This window comes from Uloborus diversus, chromosome 3, assembly GCF_026930045.1.
Source record: "Uloborus diversus isolate 005 chromosome 3, Udiv.v.3.1, whole genome shotgun sequence".
In the NCBI taxonomy this organism is placed as follows: Eukaryota; Metazoa; Arthropoda; class Arachnida; order Araneae; family Uloboridae; genus Uloborus; species Uloborus diversus.
This window is the reverse complement of record NC_072733.1, coordinates 8,540,052-8,554,806: the sequence shown is the minus strand read 5'-3', so window position 1 is coordinate 8,554,806 and position 14,755 is coordinate 8,540,052. Positions and strand designations below refer to the sequence as shown.

General features: G+C 32.7%; 1 protein-coding gene across 1 annotated transcript; it reads left to right on the top strand.

The window, feature by feature from the left end:
• The first annotated feature begins 431 nt into the window (after positions 1 to 431).
• LOC129218212 (uncharacterized) lies at positions 432 to 5,754 on the top strand. The gene is made up of 4 exons (XM_054852430.1): positions 432 to 815; positions 1,972 to 2,071; positions 4,078 to 4,155; positions 5,627 to 5,754. Exons 1-4 carry the CDS (start codon positions 432 to 434, stop codon positions 5,752 to 5,754), a joined length of 690 nt encoding a protein of 229 aa, XP_054708405.1.
• Positions 5,755 to 14,755: the final 9,001 nt, after the last annotated feature.

The following is a 14,755-nucleotide window of genomic DNA, read 5'->3' as shown; positions in this document are numbered from 1 at the left end:
ATCTTAACACTGATAGATAGATATATTTATTTGTTTCATTTTTCCTGTTCCACTACATTTTTACTTGTTTTACCGCTTTTTTTCTTCAAATTGGCAACATTTCTGCTTTGTTTTTAAATATTTAAACTTTGTAATTTGTTTTGTCTCTCTTTTTTTTCGAAATAAAAAAAATCACATATAAACCATATTTTAGCGAAATACTACAAAAAGTGGGTTACGAGTGAGCTGCGAGCGAGCTGCGGTCTGTTTCGATGCAAGTGTAACATTTCCGCAACTCACAAGTTCTCTGTCTTTCTCGGCAACTGCAACCGATAAGAAACAACTCTCAGCCAATGAGAGCGAAATGACTGTAACCTCAACTGAGTAAACAGTTTTGTTTACCGGCTTACCGCGTGTTCCTGCTTCTTTTCGAAGATCGAAGTATACGCAAAATGAATCGCTCGCAAAATTATTCTGCGGCAGAGCTGGATGCTCTGATTTCTGCATTAGAAAAGAAAAGATTTCTGGTGTCAGGGGAACTTGGGCCTCTTTGTGAAACTATTCAAGCCCAGAAGAATGCCTGGGATGAAGTGGCCGAGGTCGTATCATCCCGTGCTATGGGGGTAACACGCACTGGTTACCAAATAAAAAATAAGTGGTGCGATTTAAAATATCGCATTAGATGTAAAGCTGTCCGTATGAAGGAAGAACGAGAGAAGACCGGTGGAGGTCGTGGCCAGACAGTTAAACTGACTTTGCAAGAGGAGAGGGTGTTGGGGCTTTTAGGGGAAGCCTACATCAGTGGCATCGTCGGAGAAGAATTAGACACCTCATACGTAAGTACTCTATAAATTCTACATGCATGCTGTTCCGAAAATTAAATTTTTGTCTTTAAAATCCCTTGCTAAGTTCCTTATTTATTATTTTCTCAATATTTGATTGGTAACAATCAGAGGCATGCACAGAAATTTTGGGGCCCGTCACAAATGACTTTTCTGGGCCTCCTCCCATCCCCCTCTTATATTTCACCACTAGTAGGCTTCAAGCCATGGGCCCGGGCCAACCGGTGTCCAGGATTTTTCGATAATAGTGTCATTTCAATTATCCCCAAATTTTCTTCCACAAATCTTTCATGGATGAGGGCGGAAATGATAGGGCCTAGATTTAGGTGGCAAAAAATTTTGCCTCGGGTTAAAAAAAAGAAGCCATGTAGTGCCTTTATCGAAAACTTGGTGTCCCTTCTACCCCCCCCCCCCTTTGTACATTTACTTATTAGCTAAGGTTTTGTTTTTTTCTTATTGATCTCTTTCATTAGTAATTTCACCTGACAATGTTTTTTTTTTTCACATTCTGAATGTGACACAATAATCAGATGTTTTTTTCTTTGATTTGAAAATGTTTTTTAAACTGATTTTATATTTAAAAAATGCTTATAAAGTCCGCTCTTAGATTTTCTCCTTGACCTTCAAGCTTGTTAATAGCTTCGATGTGTCGACTAAACTGACATGTGACTTGCCTTTGCCATAAAATGTGTTGAATTTAAATTACGTCACTATGATTCTGAGCCCCTTGCTCAATAAACATTTCATCAGTCCTCATGGACCCAATGTTAAAAATGAATCAATTATTTCAGAAAGAGCAAAGTGCTATGGGAATCCATTGGACTTGCGCCTGTTCTGTAAAAATCAATTCAAATCTTAGTGTCATGATGTTGCCTAGTATAAGCTCCTGCGCGTCGAAATGAAAAACTAAGGCACAATTGAATAAAATACATTAATGGTAACCCAAAGTTTAAGAAACATGTTGACAACATTGATTGTATTTTAAAAGCAGTTTTACAAATTAACTTGTCAAATCTATCACAAGTGCTAGTTCTGGATCGAAATAAATTTATAAATCTAATTTCAATTGATTCAGTAATATATATAGATTTTTTTTTTTTTTTTTGCTTCATGGATAAAGCAGCATAATACAAGATTTTTTTTAAATTAGGATTTGGAGCCGGAGCAGTCAAATGGCTATTTGGAGACCCTTGCTGGACCCTCAATGACGAATTCTAGTCTAGCTGATGTAGAAACTGAAGTTGATACAGGTACTATACTTCTTTTCAGAATAGTCTTGCATTTGTAGTTGCTAACTGTAGAAAATTGCATTAGCTTAATTAATGTTATCTGACAAAGTATTAACTGTAAGCCCTAAGACAGAGATTATGAACGTTGTTCGTATTAGCAGTAATTCTTTTTGAGAGTTCAAATTAAGGAAGTTGAAATCAGGGCTGTGGAGTCGAAGTCGGACTGATTTTGGATTAGAGGATTCGGAGTCGGAGTCGTTTAAAAACATGCCGACTCCAACTCTGGGTTCATTTTTTTCTTTAATTTCCACCGCCTCTCATTGCATTTTTTAAACAACTGACTACTAACTATTTTTATTACATGTATCGAGGCCTACAAATAAGAAAATCACTGTCATTGTGGCAACCAGCTGGCTCAATTGCTTATTGAATATTCTGTAAGAGCTAGCTACGTCGTCTGCAAAGTTGCTTATTTTTTAACTTTATTATTTAACTGATAGCAACTGTTAGCAAACAGTTTTGATGCTTAAGATTATCTAAGTAAATACTTTCAAAAAAAGCAATAATATATTTTTTACCTCGATCTCAGATATAAAATAGTGAAAGGAAGGTATGTATTGCTAGAATAAGTCGAAAAACTTCTGAAGGAGTTAGGTGAAATAAGTGTTAGCACAAAAGCGCAAATCCAAAAGATTCGATAAAATATAAATCTTTTAAATCTAAAAACTTTATCTTAGACATTTTGGTTATCACTAAAATGTACAAAATAAAATCAGTATTAATTTATTGGTTACAGCACTCAATAATTGTAGTTAATCCTAAAAATTTCATATTAAGGTTAATTCTAAAACTGTCAAGAAAATTGAAATTAAAAAATGAGTCAAGAAATGCTGTTTTATAGTTAAAAAAATTTCGTACAAAGCTGTATACCACCGCATTTTGAGTAAAATTGGTTCCAGACATACATGTACCTGACCTCTCCCTGCAATATAGTGCAATATTTTCGTTGAAACTTTTAAGATAAAATTTAAGATTTATTACTGGGGAAATTTTTTAGAATCAAAGTATTTCAAATATTATAAATTCTGAAATTAAGTTGAGGTATCATCCAGGAGAGGGGGAATTAGGAACGGCCCCTCTCAAGAAAAGTTTTTTGACTTAGCAAAAAGTTCGTTTTTCTATTTAGTTACAGCTTTCAAAAATTGAAAGCACAGAATTCGTAAAAACAGTTAAGGGGAGCAAATTATTCCTATTAAATTTTTAAAAAAATGGGATTTTAATAAAGTTCTCACTTTAGAAATAGCAACTATTAGATACTTTGATCTTCAAATTGAATTTCTGATGTGGTATGCATCTTTGGTTTACAATAAAATACAATGCGAAAATTTTGTAAACAGAAATTAATATTTCAATTTCTGTTTAGGAGTTTTTTCCCCTCTCTATGAGAGGGGTATTTGAATAAATAAATAAATGAAGCATCAGTGGGAGTCGGAGTTAGACGTTTCAAAATCCAGGAGTCGGAGTTGGATCATTTTTCTTCCGACTCCACAGCCCTGGTTGAAATGTGCTTATTTCAAGCTTCATGAGCCATATCAGAGTTTGCACTGAGCGTTTGCAACTGTGCCATGTATGATAAATCATAAATGAAGCACAGCAAATTGATCTAGCTAAAGTAGTACCAAACAGAAAACTTTAAAATTTCTTCCTGAACATACATGTTCCCTTCAATCTTGAAAATTGTTGCAAAGTTGATACGCAAGACATTTTTTTTTTCGTTCTTTTTAAAACATAGATAGCGTTTGCATGCATTTTTTCTAAATTTCTTTCAAGAGCACCTTTTGTCATATTTATTAGGATTTTTTTTAGGTTGCAACTTAATTCATTATTCTCCAACCAAATATACAAAGCGATAACCGAAAGAACATAATCTTTTTTGTCTAAAAAATACCTTGTCTGCATAACTATATTTTTGTTGAAATCATTATTCCTCTCTTCTTACAATGTACACAATTTTTTTTCCCTTGCAGTTGAGAGAACATCCGCTGGACCACCTAGACGTATCCTATCAACGCCACAAGGAGTAAAGCGAAAGATAGAAAAACCAGGTATAATAATAAGAGAGAAAAAAAATTCTCTATTTCTGTATCAAGTTATTTTTAACTTACAAATTATATTGGAGAATTTGTTGTATTGGTATTACATGGTACATTACAATTAGTGTGTAGTTAAAACTTTATTACGTTTTTAAGAACGACCACACCAGGGTTGAGTGATTTAAATCAGTTGATTATTTTGAAATTGTTTTAAACCATTATTTTTAAAGATTAAAATTTAAAAGTTCAGAAGAATGAATTTGACGGGCATGAAATTTGGAGTATTTTTTCTAATAAAAACCATTAATTTTTTAAATCTTCATATGGTAATAATAATAAAAGAAAATAAAGAATAAAATTTGCAAATGCATAACTATTTTGAAGACTTCAGTTTGTACTGATTGAAAACATCACATATTTTTCAAAATATCAGATATTTTTAAAAATATGTCTTCAAACCCTGCAAATAATCTTTCCAAAAGAAAGAAAAGAATGGTAGTGAAATGAAATATATAGAAACTGATAAAAAATCTCGACAATCATCCGACACAATCTGTTACAGTGCTGGATCTATTATTTTTCCGAGGTGGGGCCCTGGATCCGGCGCTGCTCATTTTAACAATAACACTTAAATAAAAAGAACTTGCTTAGGATATATGAAAGATGTATCTTTTTAATGAAATGAGGCATAATAATTGGATATTTATCTGTTAGCTGTTAAATTATTTAATCACTCATTTAAAGATAACCTAGTATGACAATTTTCCACTTCCCTTAATTAAAAATATGCATATCAATAAGACCAGAATTCTAAGGGAAAAAAATGTATGCTTTTCAATCCTTGGTGAATTTTATTAAAGATTTAGAAGTGAAGAAGTATGTTTATTTTATTTAATTTTTTTTAAATCATGTATTAGTGACGCAACAAATATTTGGCTTCGACCAAATACCTAGCTTACTATTCAGCCTAAACAAAATATTTGAAAAAAAAGCATTGAAAGTTTTACATCTTTACGTTTGTATTGATCGTGTTCATTAAACATTTCTTAATTTGAACATAAATAGGTTGTATGATTTACAAATTAAAACTGATTTTGTGATTTGATAGATACAGAGAACGCACTTGGAACAAGAGTGCGCTGTTTCATTCCTCCCTGAAATTTTATGAACTGGACCACCTAAGCTATATGTTTTTCATTATGTGTAAAAAGAAATTGTTCAGAATTTGACATCTAAATTAACATTTTCATTTGTTAGTTCCAAATACATACTTTAACTTAACATTTAGATTTCAAAACTTAAAACAGAAAATAAATTTAAATTTAAAAAATATGATTTATATTCAAAAAATCTAATTATTTAAAAAGATGAGGATTTTTATCAACCCTGCACAAGACGAGTTGCAACAAAAAATTGAAAACTATACTTGGTTGCTTTGTTGGAGCTATTTTATGTGAAGTATTTTATTTTGTATTTTATTTAGGATCTTCAATCCAGCGTGTCCAAGAATATCGTAACAAGAAGAGAACACAAATGATAAACTGGGAAGAGGATGAGGACACGCAAGTGTTGACTACTCAGAAGGAAACAAATGAAAACATAAAAAAATGAACAGAAACTTGGAAACTCGAATCGAGTTAAAAAGAGAAAGCTTAAAAAACCAGCAGAACATTATGAACAACCAGGCTGTCATTGCTAGTCTGCTGGCCAGATCCTTAGGTTTGGATTTGCAAACCTCAGAATCGTAAAAATTGGAATGGTTTCCTGCATTGTATTTATCATTTTCTCCCTTTTTAATTAGAAATTCATATGATAAATAAAATTCTATTTCATTCATATAGTCTATTTATTTTTGTCCAAATTTAATTTTACCCGGTTAACTAGTCAGTCAAAAATTGTTTTCTAAAATTCATTTTCCTTATGTGATCTTAGAAAGGCTGTTTGATAGTCGTTTTTCCTTGAAATCTCTATCCTCGGTTCTGGTCATTCGAAGCATACGTCTTGCTGTGATTGCCGAGTGCCAACAGTATGAATCAAACTCCTTTCAGTTACACAAATAAATCTAATACCTGGAGAAAGTCAGTATTTAACACCCGTTCAAGGAACTACAAACACAGAATTTAAAGCTTGATATATGTTTGAAGACATTGTTCTTTTCTATAAGCAACAACTTCATCAGTCAACATTGTATTTATGTACTGTAACTAAATTAAGTTGTTATTTTGTAATGTAAAAGCAAGAGAAAATTTAACAAAGTAACTTATTAGTATTTTTCCCCCTTTTTAACACTTCCACTAATTTATAGATAACATAAGCTATTGTTTTTTCATGAATAGGAGTAGCATTCTGTGAATATTTGTAAGGCTTTTTTTTTCTTCCTTACTTTCCCACTCCACGTAAGTAGTCACTCTTTCAATTATCAATGGTTATTGTACATTTTTTATTTTAGCACATATTTAATCTTTTGTACATTGAAAAGACACACACACAAAACTCTGGTACAGATAAAATTTAAAAGAAATAATGATTAATTAGCATTGCGACTAAAATGAATGGCTAATTCATCCCTATAACGTAAACCACGTTCTCTCACATAACTTTGGTTTCCCCAATCTGGAACTTCGTCATCTTCCTCTTCCTCTTCCTCCTCCATCTCATAATCGTCATAAATGATCTCTGCTTCATTCCGAGCCATGCATATATTGTGCAAAATGGCAGCAGCCATAATCATTTTGCATACTTTAGCTGGCGAGTATGCTAATGTCCCCCCCCCGTTTGGTCAATGCATCGAAATCTACTTTTTAAAACTCCAAATGCTCGTTCGACTACATTTCGTGCACTTCGATGCTTTTGGTTGAAGAGCTGCTCACGGGGAACGGTTGTATCGGCACTGTATGGAGTCATGAGCCAAGGCTCTAAAGCATAACCGGAATCTCCCAACAAGAAAGTACGACTTGGAATAAGGTTTCCTGTAAACTTGTTCCTCAGGTGGCACATCCTCCATATGAATGAGTCGTGGCTGCTTCCCGGCCACCTTGGCACGACGTCTAGAAACATCATTTTTGAATTTGCAACCTGTAAAATAAAATAACCTTTAATGTGTCAAATACCAACATAAGCAGACAATGTTTGAATTAGGAAGTTGCCCCAGAGCAAAGTATACTAGAAATTCAATAAATTTTGATTTATAAATTTCCGAGAAAACTATTAACATTAGAAAATGCAGGTCATTGCCGAAGTAGATACTATTGACCTTATGAGAAAATATGCCCTGAATCATGATTTTTCTATATAAAGTGAATTCCTAGAAATAGTATTGCCTCACGTTGGCGGGGAGAGACAGGGAGGGATGAAAGAAAGATTTGAGATAAACAAAACCTGCCTTCAATTGGTTAAAAATAAAGACCCGCCTCACTGACTGTACGGCCCCCCTTTGATGATTTTGAAAAGAAATTCAAATCTCAGCTCTTTTCTATTGATATTGATATTTGTTTTCATATTAAAATGTAAGCAAATCATTTTATAATCCTTCTGTTTTATCCTTTTATAATTAATAATTTAACTATTAATCGTTCTTGTATAAGAGGTAAGGGTTTGTGTTTTCTGGCCCGGGTGCTCTTAAAGCCCTGACCTAGCCCAAATACCTGCCTTGCAGCCTGAAGCCCTTGGTCAAGAAAACCGAGATGGGCTTAGTAGGCTTTGGCCCTCATGGTCTGTTGCGTCACTGATTTTTTTTATTGAAGTTAAGCATGAATCGATCAATATAAGCAATACCTTGCAGTGATAAACTTTTTATTTGAAAATTATCTTTAGTTCAAAAACCAGTAATTATTATTTTAAGTTTAATTCTGAAAAATATTTTAGCTTTACAAAAAATATAGTTAGTACAAACTTTCAAATCAGAAATGAAATTTAAATATTTTTGAAAGATCAACTAATTTCAAGAACTTTTATTGTTACTACTGCAGTGAAGCACCCTTTATGCTTCTTTCAGAAGTTTTTCTCTATTACACGTTTTGATAACATGTTTTATTTACATGTGTATCCATTACATATTAACGTTTATGAGCTCTGTGACCTTCTAAGATTGCCCAAGAGAAATACAAATATGTATCATGAGGAAGTGATTTTATGTTTTTACTACTATTCTTGGCAGTGGTCTGCCTGCTATTCTTGGTCTACACGAGTGGTAAAATACTGTGCTAAGCACAGATGTGGTATCTGCACATTTTATGAAAATTGAGTTATTGTCACCAGGTGGTTGTTAGTAATTTAGGCTACCTAAATCTCAAGTTTTTTGCCGATTTGTGAACACAAGTTATTAAAAAAAGCTTTAGGAAAAAAGTCGTAACTGCACATTCTGCGTAGTTTGCTAAGGCAATTTAAATGTAAGTGAAAAATACTGTGCTTTTAAAGTGGTATCTGCGCCAGTTACCAGTTTTTTCCTTAGTAATTTGTAGAATACTAAGGATTTTTATAACTTTGTAAAATAGCATATTTAATAATGTAGCAGTTTATTGTAACAGAATGCTAATATTAGTTTACCATTGAATAGTTGATATAAGTCGATAAAAAAATTAATACAACTTTGCATAAATGTTTGAGTAAATATTCAGCTTTTTCTTTTTGAACCTTTATTTAAAATGCAAATTCCGAAAAATCAAATTCATGTAAAATATTCATATCTAATTCTTTCATGCAAAAAAGCGCAATTCATTCTTTGGCCAATTATCTTTTCATTTAAGTATCGTCTGCTGTCAAAATTACCTTCATGCTGGGTAAAAATAAATCTATAAAACAAAACATCATAAATCATAGCATCAACACATTCTTTGAATATGAAGAACATAAAGTTATAATGGTTTACAGTTTTAAATGTCAGAACTTTTGAAAATAGTATTTTTCAGACGGTAGGTTCTGTTAGATTTGTATTAACTGAATAATGCAGCAGCTTATTCAAACAAAGCAAAACATTATTTAATCATACATTATTCTCGTTTTACTAAATTATTTTTGTTGTATCTGTGCAGTTACCCATGAAAATGCCTAAGTAATAGCCACTTACGGTGAAATTACCCTAGTATATGAAAAGGTTTTGAAGAAAAAATGTGTTGTAACTGCATTCATTCATTTTAAATTTATATTTTTACAAAAATAGCTCTTAGGTGGGTTAGATAAGTTATTTATGAAACAACTACCGCGAGTTGAACATTTAATTAAGTCATAAATCAAAGAAAGGAGTTGTAAAACTTAGATCGTGAATTCCTCGTTATGAGCTCAATTGTAGATACCACTTTCGCGCTTAGCACGGCAGAATAGTTGGTTACTACAATACAGTACAGGTACAGAAAAGTTGGTGAAAAAAATATTTAAATTTATCTTACCATCTGAACATTTATACTAAACTTCCCTTTCCTGTTGAGGTAGGTGAACCAGTCCTCCGTTGGGGGACACTGGATGGTTACATGCGTGCAGTCGACTGCTCCAATAGTATTTGGAAAGCCCAAATCAGCATAAAAAGCTGCAGTGGCCAAATGTATTTCATTTCCGACTGGGAACCTTATGTGCTCGCCTCTCAAATCAACGAGTGCATTTATAATTCTATCCATGTGTCTAGAAATAGTAGATTGGTCAACATGGGCAAGAACCCCATCTGCTAGGACATTTTGAAAGCTTCCTGTGCCAAGAACACGAAGAGTATTCAGTACCTAAAATTTAAAATTATATTTATGATTAAGCTATTTCTGGATGGCATATACAAAATGCAGTATTTCTAGTTAAACTTTCCCTTCAGCGTTAAGCTTGCTTCAATGCATGTTATTCTAATCTCATGCATAGTAAGATTTATCTTACTATGCAGTTATAAAAATATAAAGTATCTGCACCAGCGTTAGAAATCAGTGAAAAATCCTACTGGTCCCTCGGACCAGTCAACGTGAATATGTACTGGTCCTCAAACAACACCACTGATCCGCTTTAAATTAAACACTAAATATGTTTGTACCAAAAAATTACTTACGCTTTATGATGATTACATTGATTAAGTTTTAGCTCATTGACAAATCATGTAACTTCAAAATTACTGTACTGCGAATTAAGTTCAAGATCATAAACAGAATATTAAATCACAATGTGAATGTAAACACGTAATATTAAATAACAATGCAAAACAGATTAACGGTATAAAACATTTTTCTTCTGATGAGGTTTTTAGTATAGTACTTAAATGTTTTAGAATTTCTAATTGGCAATAAGCATTTAAATGTGCAATCTTAAACAGCCAAGCATACAGTCAGAAAACAAATTTTGTTAAACACTTAAAATAGGCTACCAGAAATTTGTGAACTAAATTTGACCATTTTTACTTTGTTTCAGGATGTTATTTTCCCCTCCAAGTGTGAGTAAAATGTAAATGTGTGATTTAAAATTAGATAAAACTTTTCAAAATAAAATTAACTATAAAAGAGGTCAACCTAGGCTGATGCTTTTGAATTTTTTTAACCGAGTGTGATAAAAAATAAGCAGCAGTAAGTGGTCCCATGGACCACTGATTATTTTTTTATGGTGGTCCGAGGCTGGTTTCACTGGTCTGGGACCAGTGGACCAGCAGTAATTTCTAACGCTGATCTGCACACATAGCTCAAAAACTATCAGGAGGAATGAAAATAAACATACAGAGGGTAGGTAATTTTTAAGTAAGAAAATGCGTAATTGAACAGTTTAAGGGGGGAGGGGTGGGGTATAGACAAGAACACGAGAATTTAGATTCGCTGAGTAGGTAATTAATGTGGTTGACTTTTCAACAACAATAATCACTACGTGTTTCGCTCATAGCAGAACAACTAGTAGGTAATTGGCTACTAATAATTTTATATAGTACAAAAAGAAAAAATCCACATGCTTATAATTATTGTGTTTTAGCAACATGCAATGCAAACAAATTAAACAACTTTACTTCTACCAAATGTTGAGTTTGAAGAAGGGAAAAACGAAAAAGAAAACAAAGGAGCATCTATAGCTGTCTAACTTTTTATGAATTAAGATTTGATTTGTTCAGGAATATACTACACTTTCATTTCTAGAACCTACTTGGAATTTGGGACATTCCTATATGTTTTTACATTAAAATAGTAATATTGAAAACGTAAATAGAATGAAGCACATCATTTAGCCCGTAAAGCTCCAACGATCTGCATCTGTAACGTTACTTAACATTTAATTTCAATAAACAAAACAGTACAATTGAAGTAACAGATCTCTTGTTTACATGGCAACTGTTCTTGATGAATGGAAGTAATTATAACTATATAAAATCGCATGCTGATGAACCATGTAGCAATTAAGTGCTGAGGGTAAAAGAGGTGAATTTTAAACATAGCTAATGCTAGAGGAAAACAAAATTGTACTTACTTGCAGTTCTAAAGGGTATCCATTTGGTTGAATCATGTTCCTCCTCGTCAGTACAACTCTCAGTTGACGACACAAATCCCTGGCTGTGCTCTTGGAAAGCCTGAATCTACACACGAACTTAACATTTCGCATTTGAAATGGATCGCTAAGATCCTTCAAACTCTAATTTCGATTGATTCGAGATATTTGACGTTTCCGGCGAATTAACATCACGTCCGCCATGTTTATCGCTCGCAAAGTGTCTGCGGGAAGAATTTGGTACCCACAGAGTTGAGCTGCAATTTGCCGCGTCGCTCGCAGATATGTTACAACTTGCATTGCACAAATCGCAGATGACGTCAAATACGAGCGAGTGATCTGCGATCGTTTCACTTGCATACCGGCACATATCTCTTACCCGCAATTCCTGCTTTGCAAAGCTGTAGCTATCCATTGACTTGTTTCGCTCTCATTAGGAGTTTAGTCAACCTGGACAAAGCCGTAAGCAATCTTAGGCCGATACACTTAATAAACACGATCATTCAATCATTAAACTGGTTGCTAAAAATATTTTCCACAACAGTGAAAAGTCTGCACGTGTGCAACTTGTAGCGATTCAGGAAACTTTTTTGTGTAGATACTTGTTTTTACGGGGAAATAGGTAAAAACGTGTGAAATCCCGTGACGTTCCACGGAAATAACGAGTAACGTTTCGGAATTTTTTTTACAGTGAATGTAACCAAACAGCAGCGTATACATCCACCGAACGCGCTGGTGTATATACTATCTAGTAATAATTTTTACAATCTAAATAAATTATATCAATATCAATTTAAAACGAATTAGAAGTAAAGATATTATCTTTACTCCAGTTACATCCTATTAAAATACTGCACAAAATCGACCATTTTGAAAAAAAAAGGAAAAAAAAGCTAATACTTAATTTGCAATGAGCACTATTTCATAAGTATTTAACCTATTTCAATAATACTCTTATTTAAAAAAAAAAGGACTAATGTATGCAGCAGGGTTGCGGAGTCGAAAGAAAAATCACTGACTCCGACACATGGGTTTTGAAACTCCGACTCCCGCTTTTATATATTTTATTTCTTTTTTTCCAAGTCCCCCTTCCTCATGGGTAGGAGGGCAAACCCCTAATTCAATTCGAAAATCAAACTATCCAATAGTTGCGATTTCTAAAGTGAGATGACTTAAAAATACTATTTTTAAAAATTAAAAATTGAATAGGATTAACTTGCTCCCCTTTAAAGTTTAACTCGCAGATGTTGATCAAATCCTGTGCTTTCAATTTTTGAAAGCTGTAATTTGAGGGATTTTTTTTCTTTGTTTGCTTAGTCAAAAAGCGCTTCTTGACAGGGGGTGGTCCTCCCACTCCCGATTGACACATATCTGGTGGATACCACCTTAACTGAATCTCAGAGTTTATAAAAATTGAAATAATCTAATAATATCTTATTAAATCTTAAATTTCATCTTAAAAATTTCAAAGAAAATATTTCTCTATGTTGCGTGAAGTGGTCAGGTACATGTACGTTTGGAGCATATTTTACCCAAAATGCGGTGGTATACAGCTTTGTACGAATAACTTTTACTATAGCTACATTTCTTGCCTCAATTTTTATTTTAGTTTTATTGGCAGCTTTAGAGTTAACCGTAATAAGAAGATTTTAGGATTAATTTTGAATTTACCAAGCACCCTTAGAAATTTCCTGACTTGCTCAAGCGATTCATACATTCCTTTTACTATTTTATAACTGAGATCGAGGTGTATATATATATATATATATATATATATATATATATATATATATATATATATATATATATATATATATATATATATATATATATATATATATATATATATATATATATATATATACATATATATATATATACATATATATATATATACATATATATATATATATACATACATATATATATATATATATATATATATATATATATATATATATATATATATATATATATATAAATCTCGTGTCACGATGTTTGTTCGGGGTAAACTCCGAAACTACTCAACCGATTTTTCTCAAATTTCATATATATGTGTCATTTGATCCAACTTAAAAGATAGGATAGTTTTTATAATTTTTTTATTGCAAATTTCATATTAATTATGCAATAATAGTGTGAATTAATCGTTTAGTTCTAAAAAATCTTAATAGATGGCGAGGTAAGTTAATTAATCGATATAACTCTAACATCGTATGACTTACTGCTAAAAACACCATGATAAAAAAACTCAGAAATGTTGCTTAGAATTTCCATATAACGTTTCGGGATATTACAGGTTATTATTCACTTCCTGAGAAAATCAACTATATTTTTCAAAACGTTTCCTTGAATTGCTACAAATTGCAGATTTCCACCGTTGTGAAAAATATTTTTCTCCACCAGTATCAAGATTAACTAAATGCATTTAATACGTGTATCGGTTTCGGAGCGAGTACGGTTCGTCCAGATTGACTCGACACCAAATGTGTGCGAAAAGATATCTGGATAACGAAGCTTTACAAAAGTTGCAGACACCAAATGTGTGCGAAACGATATCTGGATAGCGAAGCTTTACAAAAGTTGCAGACACCAAATGTGTGCGGAAAGATATCTGGATAACGAAGCTTTACAAAAGTTGCAGAGGAGTTGCATTCGAGCTACTTGCTTGAGAGTCTGCCTTTGCGTTGGCAATGCGTGCATAAATGCTTTGAGATCTTTCTTAGAAAAGCAGGAAGGTTACAGGCTTTTATTATATTAAACCTGCGTTAGGTTTCTCTGCCTTTAACCAAGAACACTACTGAAATCTTCAAAAATATTCCAGGTTAATTTCAGGAAGGTTAATGAATTTAAGCGGAGAACAATTATTTTCTTTATTTTCTTCCCCAACAAATTTTTAATATCATTGATTCTTGCAAAGATACGTTCGCAACAGAAAATTGTAGTGACAATTGCATCGTCAGGCATTGCTGCTACTTTTTTTAGATGGTAGACGAACAACACATTCAGCTTTAAAGTTGCCTATTAGATATTCATAACAAACAAAACGCAATGTGTAACATTAAAGAAAAAAAAAAAAACGTAGAATGGCTGTAGTGTTGCAAGAGAGTGAAATTATAATTTGGGATAAGTGTACTATGGCTCATGAGTAAAAGCATTCATTCGAAGCCCATCATAGGATTGT